The sequence below is a fragment of the Urocampus carinirostris genome, chromosome 11 (assembly GCF_059441175.1).
Source record: "Urocampus carinirostris isolate Australia breed hairy pipefish chromosome 11, RoL_Ucar_1.0, whole genome shotgun sequence".
Classification (NCBI taxonomy): domain Eukaryota; kingdom Metazoa; phylum Chordata; class Actinopteri; order Syngnathiformes; family Syngnathidae; genus Urocampus; species Urocampus carinirostris.
Genome location: NC_142359.1, coordinates 3,086,915 through 3,100,059, shown reverse-complemented (window position 1 = coordinate 3,100,059; position 13,145 = coordinate 3,086,915). Strand labels below are relative to the sequence as shown.

The window sequence follows — 13,145 nt, the reverse complement described above, 5'->3', positions numbered from 1 at the left end:
TCAGGGGATGGTGTCATAATAGTCTTTGATCTGTGCAGTCCTTTGAGACTCTGTGATTAAGGGCTATACAAATAAACATGACCTGACTTGATTTGACATGTTTTTGAGTTTTTCCTTGCCCTCATGTAGGTTTTAGATCAGGGGATGGTGTCATAATAGTCTTTGATCTGTGCAGTCCTTTGAGACTCTTTGTGATTAAGGGCTATACAAATAAACATGACTTGACTTGATTTGACATGTTTTTGAGTTTTTCCTTGCCCTCATTCAGGTTTTAGATCAGGGAATGGTGTCTTAATAGTCTTTGATCCGTGCAGTCCTTTGAGACTCTTTGTGATTAAGGGCTTTACAAATAAACATGACTTGACTTGATTTGACATGTTTTTGAGTTTTTCCTTGCCCTCATGTAGGTTTTAGATCAGGGGATGGTGTCATAATAGTCTTTGATCTGTGCAGTCCTTTGAGACTCTTTGTGATTAACGGCTATACAAATAAACTTGACTTGACTTGATTTGACATGTTTTTGAGTTTTTCCTTGCCCTCATGTAGGTTTTGGATCAGGGGATGGTGTCATAATAGTCTTTGATCTGTGCAGTCCTTTGAGACTCTGTGATTAAGGGCTATACAAATAAACATGACTTGACTTGATTTGACATGTTTTTGAGTTTTTCCTTGCCCTCATGTAGGTTTTGGATCAGGGGATGGTGTCATAATAGTCTTTGATCTGTGCAGTCCTTTGAGACTCTGTGATTAAGGGCTATACAAATAAACATGACCTGACTTGATTTGACATGTTTTTGAGTTTTTCCTTGCCCTCATGTAGGTTTTAGATCAGGGGATGGTGTCATAATAGTCTTTGATCTGTGCAGTCTTTTGAGACTCTTTGTGATTAAGGGCTTTACAAATAAACATGACTAGACTTGATTTGACATGTTTTTGAGTTTTTTCTTGCCCTCATGTAGGTTTTGGATCAGGGGATGGTGTCATAATAGTCTTTGATCTGTGCAGTCCTTTGAGACTCTTTGTGATTAAGGGCTATATAAATAAAATGACTTGACTTGACATTGATATGGCACAGAAGCTCTAGCGTTATTATTTGATCAAATCGTGTGCTAAAGAATCAGCTTTCGTTGAATTTTGTCTTAAAATGTATCGCAAATATTTTTGCTTTTATGGCTCTTTGGGTCAGAAAGGTTCTCAACCTCTGGACTAGGTGTTTTTTGCGTGCGTTTACGCTTACTCGTGCGTCCAAGGACGGATGCGTTGCTGCTCAATTCCCCACTGCGAGTGATGAGGTCAGCACGGTACAGCCTACCGGGTGTCAGGCCGGTGAAAATGTGACTGCTATGCTCCATTCCCAGAAGCTCTGCTGCAACAAGCGTTCCCGACATGTCCGACAAAGTCACCTGGAATGAACAGAACATCGCATCTCACCTGTCACTCCCAAATTCAAATGCTTTTTTTAATCAATCACGTCACATTTCTTTTTCTCAGACCTGAAAAGAGCTTCGATGCCCGGGGCCCGGCTGCCAGCGCGTTGTCAGTTGGTCAGTTTTCCCAGAACTGTCCAGTTGCAACCACCTGACAGGGGAGGGCGCTGTAGTGTGGGCAACGCAATCAAGAGGGGAGGAATTAAGATACAGTGGAAACACACACAAAAACATACAAACACACAAAATGTATGTAACATGCACAGAAACTAGCGCGAGCACGCACAAAAACGTACGTGAACACACAAAACGTATGCAAGCGTCCACAGAAACTAGCGCAAACGTGTACAAAAACATACCAACACACAAAACGTATGTAAACATGCACAAAAACGAGCGCAAACGCGCACAAAAACATACGTATACACACAAAAACATACGTAAACACACAAGGTGTATGTAAATATGCATAGATACCAGCGTAAACACACAAACACACAAAACGTATGTAAACATGCACAAAAACGAGCGCAAATGCGCACAAAAACTTACCTATACACACAAAAACATACGTAAACACACACAAAAACGTACGTGAACACACAAAACGTATGCAAGCGTCCACAGAAACTAGCACAAACGTGTACAAAAACATACAAACACACAAAACGTATGTAAACATGCACAAAAACGAGCGCAAACGCGCACAAAAACATACGTATACACACAAAAACATACGTAAACACACAAGGCGTATGTAAATATGCATAGATACCAGCGTAAACACACACAAAAACATACAAACACACAAAACGTATGTAAACAAGAACATAAACTAGCATGAACACGCACATAAACGTATGTAAACACACAAAACGTATGTAAAAATGCACAGAAACTAGCGTAAACACACACACAAACACACAAAACGTATGCAAACATGCACAAAAACATACATATACACACAAAAACATACGTAAACACACAAGGTGTATGTAAATATGCATAGATACCAGCGTAAACACACAAACAAACACACAAAACGTATGTAAACATGCACAAAAACGAGCGCAAATGCGCACAAAAACATACGTATACACACAAAAACATACGTAAACACACAAGGCGTATGTAAATAAGCACAGATACTAGCGTAAACACACACAAAACATACAAACACACAAAACATATGTAAACAAGAACATAAACTAGCGTGAACACGCACATAAACGTATGTAAACACACAAAACGCATGTAAAAATGCATAGAAACTAGCGTAAACACACACACAAACACACAAAACGTATGCAAACATGCACAAAAACATACATATACACACAAAAACATACGTAAACACACAAGGCATATGTAAATAAGCACAGATACTAGCGTAAACACACACAAAACATACAAACAAACAAAACATATGTAAACAAGAACATAAACTAGCGTGAACACGCACAAAAACGTATGTAAACACACAAAACGTATGTAAAAATGCATAGAAACTAGCGTAAACATGCACATAAATGTATTTTACGATACCGACGTTATCACGACAACCCTGTATGTAACATCCCACATGCCGACATTTCTTGTGTAAATACCATGTAAATTATAACTATAGACTTATCCCCCTTGTCTTATAACATTATCTTCTCTGTTCCTTTATCTTCTTGCTCATACCTCACTATGAATGTGTAAAACTGGAGTGTCATGCCCAATTTCGTTGTCACAATATGTTAGCCCATTTGTAACAATGACAATAAAGGTATATTCTATTCTATTCTATTCTATGTAAAAATGCCCAGATACTAGCGTAAACACACACAAAAACATACAAACACACAAAACTTTTGTAAGGCACCCCTTTAGACCGTCAGTACCAGTAGAAAAACTAATCAGTTCGATTACTTCGTTACTTTGAACATAACATCATTCCGTAACGTAACTCACCCGTCCTGGCGAGAACGGACGAGTCGTTGCTCAAACGTTGACTCCAGCTCAGGACTTGCAACCGGTGCAGACTTCCTGGTCTCAGACCCGTAAACACGCACGTGTCCACACCCGGCAAAACTTTCTGGACTCCGACCAACTCTTCCAAAACCTGTGCCGCAAACCGTACCCTCTCAGAAGCTGCTTTGAGCAAAATCTCAACCTGGACCTTGCCAAACCTACCTCTTGGTTCCCAACTCCGCCGGTGCTTTCCTGGTTTTCGTCCTCTTCAGCTAAAGCAAAGAGCGACACTTCATACATGTCCACGTGGCCCACTGAGTGTTGCCACCAGAAGCTAAGAGACGAGGAGTTGGTGAAGGTCACTGCCAAGTTGGACACGGCGGAGGGACCTACACACATGCACAAAAAAACAATGGTAGCTAAAGTGTTCAAATCTAGACCGTAAACACACTTCTATTCAATAGCTTATATGTTTATATATGTACCAGAGCCATATCCCCTTAGTGGGAGGAGGCTAGAGTCAGGAACACGTTCATATTTCTGACTCTTTCTGGGAGATTTATACAAAGGAGGGGGTTCCCAGCCCCCTCGTTCAACCCAACTGATGTGTTGGAGTCATTAGGTGACCAAACCCCCCAATTCCAACCCCTAATGCTGAGCCCCAAGCAGGGAGGCAATGGGAACCAATGTTGTAAGTCTTAGGTATGACTCGGCCGAGGCTTGAACCAGCAACCTCCCAGTCTTGGGGCAGATGCCCTACCCCCTGTTGACGATATGTGTGTATTATTTGTTGTCGCGACATCCGGCCTGGTCATCCTAGCAGGGGGATGACCTGATGTGCAGTCCCTTCTCAAGGTTTCTTCATTTTCCTCATGTTGAGGTTTTTGAGTTTTTCCTTGCCCTCATGTAGGATTTAGATCAGGGGATGGTGTCATAATAGTCTGTAGGCTGTGCAGCCATTTGAGACTCCTTGTGATTAAGGGCCAAGCAAATAAACATGATTTGACTTGAGTTTCTCCTTACCCTTATGTAGGTTTTAGATCAGGAGATGGTCTAACAATAGCCTGTAGTTTGCAATAATCTGTGGTCTGTGCAGGCCTTTGGGACTCCTTGTGATTAAGGGCGTCACAAATGAACATGACTTGTCTTATCCTGAGGTTTTTGAGTTTTTCCTTGCCCTCATGTAGGTTTTAGATCAGGGGTTTGTGTAATAATAGTCTGTGGTTTGCAATCATCTGTGGTCTGTGCAGCCTTTTGAGACTCCTTGTGATTGAGGGCTTCACAAATAAACATGACTTGACTCATCCTGAGGTTTTTGAGTTTTTCCTTACCCTATGTAGGTTTTAGATCAGGGGATGGTGTCACAATAGTCTGTGGTTTGCAATAATCTGTGGTCTGTGCAGCCCTTTGAGACTCGTTTGATTAAGGGCTAAACAAATAAACATGACTTGACCTGACTTGAGTAAAGAAACCAAAAACCACAACACCCTAACAACTGCGAAGTCTAGCCAACAGTGACTCACGTGTTTGTCCTTCGGCCGAGACCTCAGCGGAGGCGACATCCCTACTAAGCGTGAGCATGGTGACCCTGTACCACTTCCCGGGCACCAGTCCGTCCAGGCGGTAGGAGCGACTACCGGCAGGTAGCGTCCGCTCGGCCAGCTCGACGCCCGAACGGTCGTTGAGCAGGAGCCTGAAGGCGTCGTAGCGTCCCGCCGGCCCCTCCCACGTGACAGTCAGGCTGTTTGCCGTATGTTCCTGGTCCGCCTGCAGGGCGCTCACCCGGGCCGGAGCTGACGGCACAAAATAACCCCCCCAAAAAATCATTACACTGGCATTAGATTGGCATAACCGAGATCACAGAGTGTATGAAGCGGGCCAAATAAGATCAAGGCTGACCCAACCCAGACCCACGGGTAAATAAATCTTATCAAACTTCTGGCCGGCTGAAAGCTCTTGCATCCTATTGATTTCTGGTCAATAGACCAACTTCAGGAAGTTCCCTTTTTGACTTGTGACTAGTTGCTCACCTGCGCGACCATATGCCACGTTTGTAACCGATATCTCCCCGCTGCGGGATTGAACGGTGAGGTTATAGGCGTGTCCAGGAATCAAATCCAGGAAGTCCAGGGATGAGACATGTTTGGGGACCAGACGAGTTTCCACCATTCCACCACTCTGGAGACAAAAAAAGTCAGTGGGAAGCTTGGTGTAGGTAGTATCATCAGTTTTTTCGTTCCACCCGAGGGTTCGGTGATGACTGACTCACTTCGGTGGACAGTGAGACGACGTATAAGTCCACGTCTCCGAGCGCCGGTGTCCAAGCGGCAGTCAGTGCACCATCTAGGGCAGGGTGTCGCGGCATCAGGTGGAGGTTTGTCACCATGGCTGGAACTAGATAGTGTCAAGGTTAAAACTTGATATTGTATTGAGGTAAAGAAAAAAACACAATGAGTCTGGGATTAGGTTATGGGTAGCCCTTTCATCGGAAGCGCGTCCCACCTGAGTTTTCTCCTACATCTGCTTCCAAAATTGGCTCAGAGAGGAATCACACACACACCCAATAACTACCGGATCATTTATGAAAAACAACACATCTGATTGGCCTAACCAAGATCACATGAGTACATGAGTCGGAGATTAGGTTATGGGTATCCCTTTCATTGGAGGCGCGTACCACCTGAGCTTTCCCCAAGATCTTCTTCCAAAATTGTCTCAGAGAGGAATCACACACATCCAATAACTACCGCATCATTTATTAAAAACAACACATCTGATTGGCCTAACCAAGATCACATGAATACATGAAGCAAATCTGATTGGCTTAAACAAAATCACAGCAATTACATAGTTACCTGTCCGTCCCTGAATAAAGACCGCCCTCTGGTTGGGCCCGCTGAAAGTGGAGACGACCATCTTGTAGAGGCGTCCGGCAGTTAGAGACGTGAACCTGTGCCGTCGTGCTTCGCATCCCAGTGTGACCGGCGGAAGCACACGCGTGTCATTGAACAATAGCGTGACCTGATTAAAAAAATTACAACGGAATAAAGACGTTAGAGAAGAGATGGTGCTTTTTAAGTTTGCTAAAGTAGTTAGCAACCACCGGGCTGCGGACCGTTACCGAGCCATGTTTGGTTTGGTTGCGCAAAAAGAAGAAAAGCTCGCTCCTTGTAATTAAGGGTGTCACAAATTAACATGACTTGACTTGACTCATCATGAGGTTTTTGAGTTTTTCCTTGCCCTCATGTAGCCTTTAGATCAGGGGATGGTGTCATAATAGTCTGTAGTTTGCAATAATCTGTAGTCTGTGCAGCCTTGAGACTCTTTGTGATTAAGGGCGTCACAAATAAACTTGACTCATCCTGAGGTTTTTGAGTTTTTCATTATCTGCACCGCTTATCCTCAGTAGGGTCGCGGGGGTGCTGGAGCCCATCCCAGCCATCCTCGGGCAGTGGGCAGGGGACACCCTGAATTGGTTGCCAGATAGTCGCAGGGCACACAGGGACAGACAACTCACTAGGGACAATTCAGACCAGCCAATTCACCTGACATGCATGTTTGTGGAATGTGGGAGGAAACCGGAGTGCCCGGAGGAAACCCACGCAAGCACGGGGAGAACATGCAAACTCCACACAGGAGGTTTGATCTCATGACCTCAGAACTGTGCCGCACACGCGCTAACCACTGCCCCGCCGTGCTGCCCTACTGTCAGACAATGAACCGGAAAAGGTTGACAACCGTTCCAAGAAACCTACCTCGTAGTGGTCCACATCTCCAGGAGCGGGGCTCCAGGTGATGGTCAGGTGGGCCGATCCCGCATCGCTGAGTGACAGATTGGTCACCGACGCCGGAACTGATAATAACAAACAAAAAGGCAGGCTTTGAGCGATTATACATCCGGGAAAGAACGGCAGTTTCGCGCATGACGGCTACCGACATGTCCGTCCGTCCGTGGAGACGCTGCTGACCAGATCTCCGCTCCACGTTTCCACGGTAACGGTGTAAAGCCGACCGGGCGTCAGCGAGTTGAAGGCGCAATCGCTTCGTCCAGGTAGGACGTTTTGCTTCTGGACCACGCTGTTGTTGTAGCACACAGACACCACGTAGCTTCCCACGTCCCCCGAGGCGTGACGCCAATACACCTGACAAAGCAGGAACGGCACCCGTTCAGACTCGTTCTGATATTGCTAACGCCAAGATCGCGGAAAACTGCGGCACCTTGAGAAAGTCGTCTCTGGCCGAGTGCACGGCGGTCGGGTTCTGCACTTTGGCCGGTTCTGTAACGAAACAATCACTTTTGAAGGACTTTCCAAAACAAGTTTTCTATTTCTCCAATACCGTTCCTAGAGGAAGTCCAGTGTGAATCAAGTATTTTGCAGAGTCGCAAATATATCTGCGTTTTACAATTTTTGTCACGGACCAGGGCAGGAAACAGAATTTAGAACCCACCCGCGTAACATACTCACAATTTAGAGAGGAGGAATGCGCGCACACTCGATCCGGGGATCGACGGTCGCAGAAGTGGAATGAAATCCAAACAAAAAGCGTGGTCAAAATCAAACAAATCAGGCCAAAAAAAACAAAACAGGATCAAACGCAGGCAGTTTATGAGGAGTCTTGCAGAAGTTTCACAGACTCTCAGACAACTAACGGCTCAAAGGACCGCGTTTAAGTACTCCCAAGGAGCAATCAGTCAACGCGTCTCAGCCGGTGTCCATGGGCGGGGCCGATTGGGCGCCGTGGCAACCATGACAATTTTTCATTATGCACGTGCATTTTTCAAGACACATGATTTTTAGATCTTAAGGGACAAAGAAAGAGAGAGGGAGAGAACATGAGAAACAAAAGAGATAAAAAGAGAAGTCGGGAGAAAGGGGGAAAGGAAAGGGAGAGGAAGAAAGAAATCCAAAGTGAAATAGAAATACAGAAGGAGAGAAAAGAGAAAAAAAGTGCAAAGGGTAGAAAGAGAGAAAGAGAAAAGAGAGAAAAAGAAAAAAAAAGAAGTTAGAGCAAAAAAAGTTAAAAAGACACAGAGAGAGGAGACTAAGAGCAACAAAGGAAGAGAAAAAGAGACACAGTGAGAGTGAAAGAGACAGAGACAGAGAGTGGGAGAAAAGGGGTGGAAAAAAAAGAGAGAGAGAGAGAAAGAGAAAGAAAGAAATACAAGTACAGTGTCTTTGTTCGAGGCACCTGGCTTTGGCAACATCAAGATGACATATTTCAACCTGCAGCTTGTTTTTCTCTTGCGCTTCTCTGAGTGTTGTCTCGCGGGCCGGATTCAATCCCTTAGCGGGCCTAATCTGGCCCGCGGGCCGCCTGTTTGACACCTGTGTCCTAAATAAAGCTGAGAAAACGAACGCAAGTGGGTCCTGTCTCTGTTTCTGGTTTCTTACTGAGTTGTTGAGAAACGGCAACAATTTCAAGCAATTCAAACACACTTGAAAACACAATATTAAAATTAAATCATTTTCAAGGATTTCAAACACCCGCATGAACCCTGTGACTAGTCCGCCCCCTGTTGGCCATGCGCTAAAATGAGTTGAACACCCCTTCTCTACAGAGTACTAAGTTTTTGGACTGCAAACGGTCCTCGAGCCGTACTTTGGACACCACCGTTAGACAGAAAATAGCTCACGGGTGCGGGCATGAAGCCGAGTGGCGTTTTCCAGGTTCCCGCTCCTGGTTGCTATGACGACGGTGTACATCCTTCCGGCCGTCAGTGAACCGAAGGAACATTCGGGCGGCGAGCGCTGTGAAACGACCTGAGTGTGGACTGCAATCCCGTTTCCGTCCTCCAGGCGGACCAGGTAACTGTCGACCTCGCCCACCGCGCGGTGCCAAGACACGTGCAGCGTATCCGTGTGGCCCCCGTTCACGATTGTTACCTCGGTAACGGATGCTGGGGCTTGAAAACAGAAACACAGGACAGAGTTAGGGTCAGAAAATGCGTATTTATGTGTTAGGACTCCAAAGATTAGTCGACATCGTCGATAGGGCTGCAACAACGTATCGATAAAGTCGATGATTAAAAGCGGCAGCAACTATCTTCATCATCGATTGGTTGAATCCTGCGATTTGTGAGCCACAAAGCACGATAAATCAATGCAAATAAAAGTGCGCAGAATTTCATTTTGACATTAAGAGTTGTAGTGCCACTTTGGTCCAGCAGAGGGCGCCTCGAGACCATTTTTATCAAAAAAGTATTTTACCTTTTAAAATGTTTTAAATATTTTTTTGGAACATTGCATCATTACACAACCAGTTCAGGGTGCCCACTGCCTGAAGATGGCAGGCATGGGCTCCAGCACCCCCGCGACCCTACTGAGTAAGCGCTGCAGAAAATGGAGGGATGTATACATCTTTACCAGGGTTGGGTAGGGTTACTTTAACTTGATTACTTTTGGATGACTCTAATACCAAATATGCTAATAAAAGACAAAAGAAACTAAATATGAATAAAACAATGACTCACAACACGTGGTAAGCTTTCTCTCCTGGCTTTGATCTCTTTGATCTCCGGCAAAACGAACATAAAATGCCACAGAAACAAAAATGAAAAGAAATCCACACAGCTTGCCAACATCATTTTTGCCTTTCCGTGTATTCCGTTACTCTCCAAGCCTGCACAAAATGGAGTCATTTGATTCCTATTTAGTTTCTTTTGTCTTTTATTAGCATATTTGGAATTGGAGTAATCCAAAAGTATTTGAAAGTAATCCACTTAAAGTAACCCTACCCAACCCTGGTCATTACAAACAAAATTGAAATGAAACACTACAAAGTCAATAATGGAACCAGTCCAGCAGAAATATTGAGATTTTTTTTTAATAAAATTAAGTAAGAAAACTAATAATAATTATGTTATTATAAATATTGACTGTTTAAAAAAAAAGTCAGCGAGAGAGAGAGGCCTGGCCCAAACCTGAATGATTGACATTTTGGCCCAACTAAATTTTGGGTCCGGCTCAAGGTGGTACCGCGATTTGCCATATACACTTTTGCATACACCTTTTTAATGGCCAAATTCAAGCACTTTTCAAGCAATTTCAAGCCAATTTTTCCAGTACCATCAAGGGAAGTAATCCAGCGCCGATCAAAAGAATGTTGTTTTACTTATTTTAATCTATGTATATATTTTGTGTGTTTCTTGGAAATTGGTTAAAATACATTCTTAAATAGTTTCTTTTTTTGCAGTTCCTCATCTATTTGTAGTACTATAAATTATATATTGTTTTTTTATTTTATAGTTTTTTTTCAGGGATTTTGTTCGACATTAAATCTGTTTAGTGTGTAAAAAAGCAAAAATTTTTGGATTTGACGATATTTTTGTAGTTCTGTGAATAGTTTAATCTATATTTCATGTGTTTTTCAGGGATCCCCAGCAAATAATATACAATTACTAATTATTAACTAATTGGTGCATGACGTTTATTTGATATTGATAATATATCATTAAAAAAATGATAAAATCCGAGGAGCTAGTTGCGAGTCGAAAGAGTCTTCTCAGTAAGCAGAGCCGAAAATGCCGGCAATTCTAAATAGAGCTGTCTTCTTGGGTGCGACCATGAGGGGGCTGTGACGCTTCACATGAAAATGCCATAATGACAAGCCACCGGAGCAGTTGTGTCGGCATAATTTAAAAAAAAATCTTGATTCATCGCGTGGTCTATAGAGTCAGACGGGGAAACAAGGCAATGGCTACAATTTCAAGCATTTTCAAGCACTTTGCCTAAAATTCAAGCATTTTCCTGAGCTTGAAAACACAACATCAACATTTTGGCATTTTTAAGGATTTCAAGCACACGCACGAACACTGCTCAAATCGATATTAATCTAAATCAAAACAAAAGTTGGTAGGTGACTTGTGGGCTATTAAAGTGTGTGTCCTCAAGGGTAAAAACTCACTGGTTCTTCCTTCTAAACTTGTGACTTTGGACTGCACGCCGCCGCTAACAGTGACAGCCTCCAGCCTGTAGAGGGTGCCAGCTGTTAAACCAGAAAGCAGCAAAGAGGCGGGACCAACTGGAACCGGAACACTGTGGTTCTGAACAACGATGCTGGAGAACAGCAACACAACAGGTTTATGCTTATTAACACCGACACAAACACGATATATTTCAAATTGCTTTCAAACTCACCCATCCTGGAGTAGTGTGAACATGTAAGAGTCCAAGTCCCCGTTCGGTTTTTCCCAGGTGGACCTCAAGCTGTCCACGCCGACGCTATGAAGACTCATGGTACTTAAGGCACTTGGAACTGGAACAGACACATCTGACATGAGGCAACAACTAACATCTCATCTCATTAGCTGCTCCGCTTATCCTCAGTAGGGTCGCAGGGGTGCTGGAGCCCATCCCAGCCATCATCGGGCAGTGGCCAGGGGACACCCTGAACTGGTTGCAGGGCACACAGGGACAGACAACTCGCTCATTCACACCTAGGGACAATTTGGACCGGCCAATCCACCTGAAATGCATGTCTTTGGAATGTGGGAGGAAACCGGAGTGCTCGGAGGAAACCCACGCAAGCACGGGGAGAACATACAAACTCCGCACAGGAAGTCCGGTAACCCATTTGAACCCACACAGGAGGTTCCCAAGACCTTAGAACTGTGCCGCACACGCGCTAACCACTGCCCCGCCGTGCTGCCCTACAACTAACATACATTTATTTATTTATTGCATGTTCTCCCCATGCCATCGGGCGTGTACAATGCACATTTAACTTCCTTTACCTTATAAATAAGTCAAAGTTTGGCTTCGCGTACAGGGTTGGGTAGGGTTACTTGAACTTGATTACTTTCAATTACTTTTGGATTACTCCAATGCCAAATATGCTAATAAAAGACAAAAGAAACTAAATAGGAATCAAATGACTCCATTTTGTGCAGGCTTGGAGAGTAACGGAATACACAGAACAGCAAAAATGATGTTGGCAAGCTGTTTGGATTTATTTTCATTTTGTTTCTGTCGCATTTTATGTTCGTTTTGCCGGAGATCAAAGAGATCAAAGCCAGGAGAGAAAGCTTACCACGTGTTGTGAGTCATCATTTGATTCCTATTTAGTTTCTTTTGTCTTTTATTAGCATATTTGGTATTGGAGTCATCCAAAAGTCATTGAAAGTAATCACGTTAAAGTAACCCTACCCAACCCTGCCTGCGACTAACATACATTTACTTATTGATTGCATGTTCTCCCCATGCCATTGGGCGTGTTTAACGCACATTTATTTTCCTTTACCTTAAAAATAAGTCAAAGTTTGGCTTCGCGTAATACATAAGGTTGTACCGTACCTGCGCAACGATTGATCAGTTGAAAATATCGTAATTTGATACACAGTGTTCAAAATAATAGCAGTGCATTGTGATCAACGAGAAGATCTCTAGTTTTTGTATATTTTTAATGTTTACGTGCTAAAAATGTTAGCAGTGGGTGCAGTAGATTCTCAGAAATTTTGTATGTTTAAGGCTTGTATAAGTAACCTGTATTGTTTTGTACTAAAAATTAAACATTTCATGTTTTGTACTCAGGCAGCTTTGGCAGCTGCAGGGGGGACCTGAGAGTGAGCGCACCGGTGCATGTGTGTGAATCTAGAGACGGCAAAGATAGAGGGGCGCACGGACATGGCGAATGTAAACAAAACTAATGCAAAAGACAATGCACACGGGACTTCATCATTGTCCCTCGAAGTGTGCAACATATATAAGCTTTTAAACAAAAACTGTAATTGTGGGGTGTAAATCGACCTCTTACATGTGGGAG

General features: G+C 43.7%; 1 protein-coding gene across 2 annotated transcripts in view; it reads right to left on the bottom strand.

The window, feature by feature from the left end:
- Positions 1 to 13,145, bottom strand: part of ptprb (protein tyrosine phosphatase receptor type b) — a 63,378-nt gene that overhangs the window by 33,592 nt on the left and 16,641 nt on the right. For both annotated transcript variants that reach the window (XM_088348077.1, XM_088348078.1), the window contains exons 9-22: positions 11,522 to 11,639; positions 11,289 to 11,440; positions 9,019 to 9,288; positions 7,602 to 7,660; positions 7,321 to 7,525; positions 7,139 to 7,236; positions 6,239 to 6,404; positions 5,653 to 5,777; positions 5,414 to 5,561; positions 4,907 to 5,176; positions 3,606 to 3,772; positions 3,384 to 3,534; positions 1,494 to 1,594; positions 1,238 to 1,403 (exon numbers count right to left, since the gene is read on the bottom strand). In XM_088348077.1, coding sequence (XP_088204203.1) covers positions 1,238 to 1,403; positions 1,494 to 1,594; positions 3,384 to 3,534; positions 3,606 to 3,772; positions 4,907 to 5,176; positions 5,414 to 5,561; positions 5,653 to 5,777; positions 6,239 to 6,404; positions 7,139 to 7,236; positions 7,321 to 7,525; positions 7,602 to 7,660; positions 9,019 to 9,288; positions 11,289 to 11,440; positions 11,522 to 11,639 — 2,196 coding nt within the window. The remainder of the gene's footprint in view (positions 1 to 1,237; positions 1,404 to 1,493; positions 1,595 to 3,383; positions 3,535 to 3,605; positions 3,773 to 4,906; positions 5,177 to 5,413; positions 5,562 to 5,652; positions 5,778 to 6,238; positions 6,405 to 7,138; positions 7,237 to 7,320; positions 7,526 to 7,601; positions 7,661 to 9,018; positions 9,289 to 11,288; positions 11,441 to 11,521; positions 11,640 to 13,145) is intronic.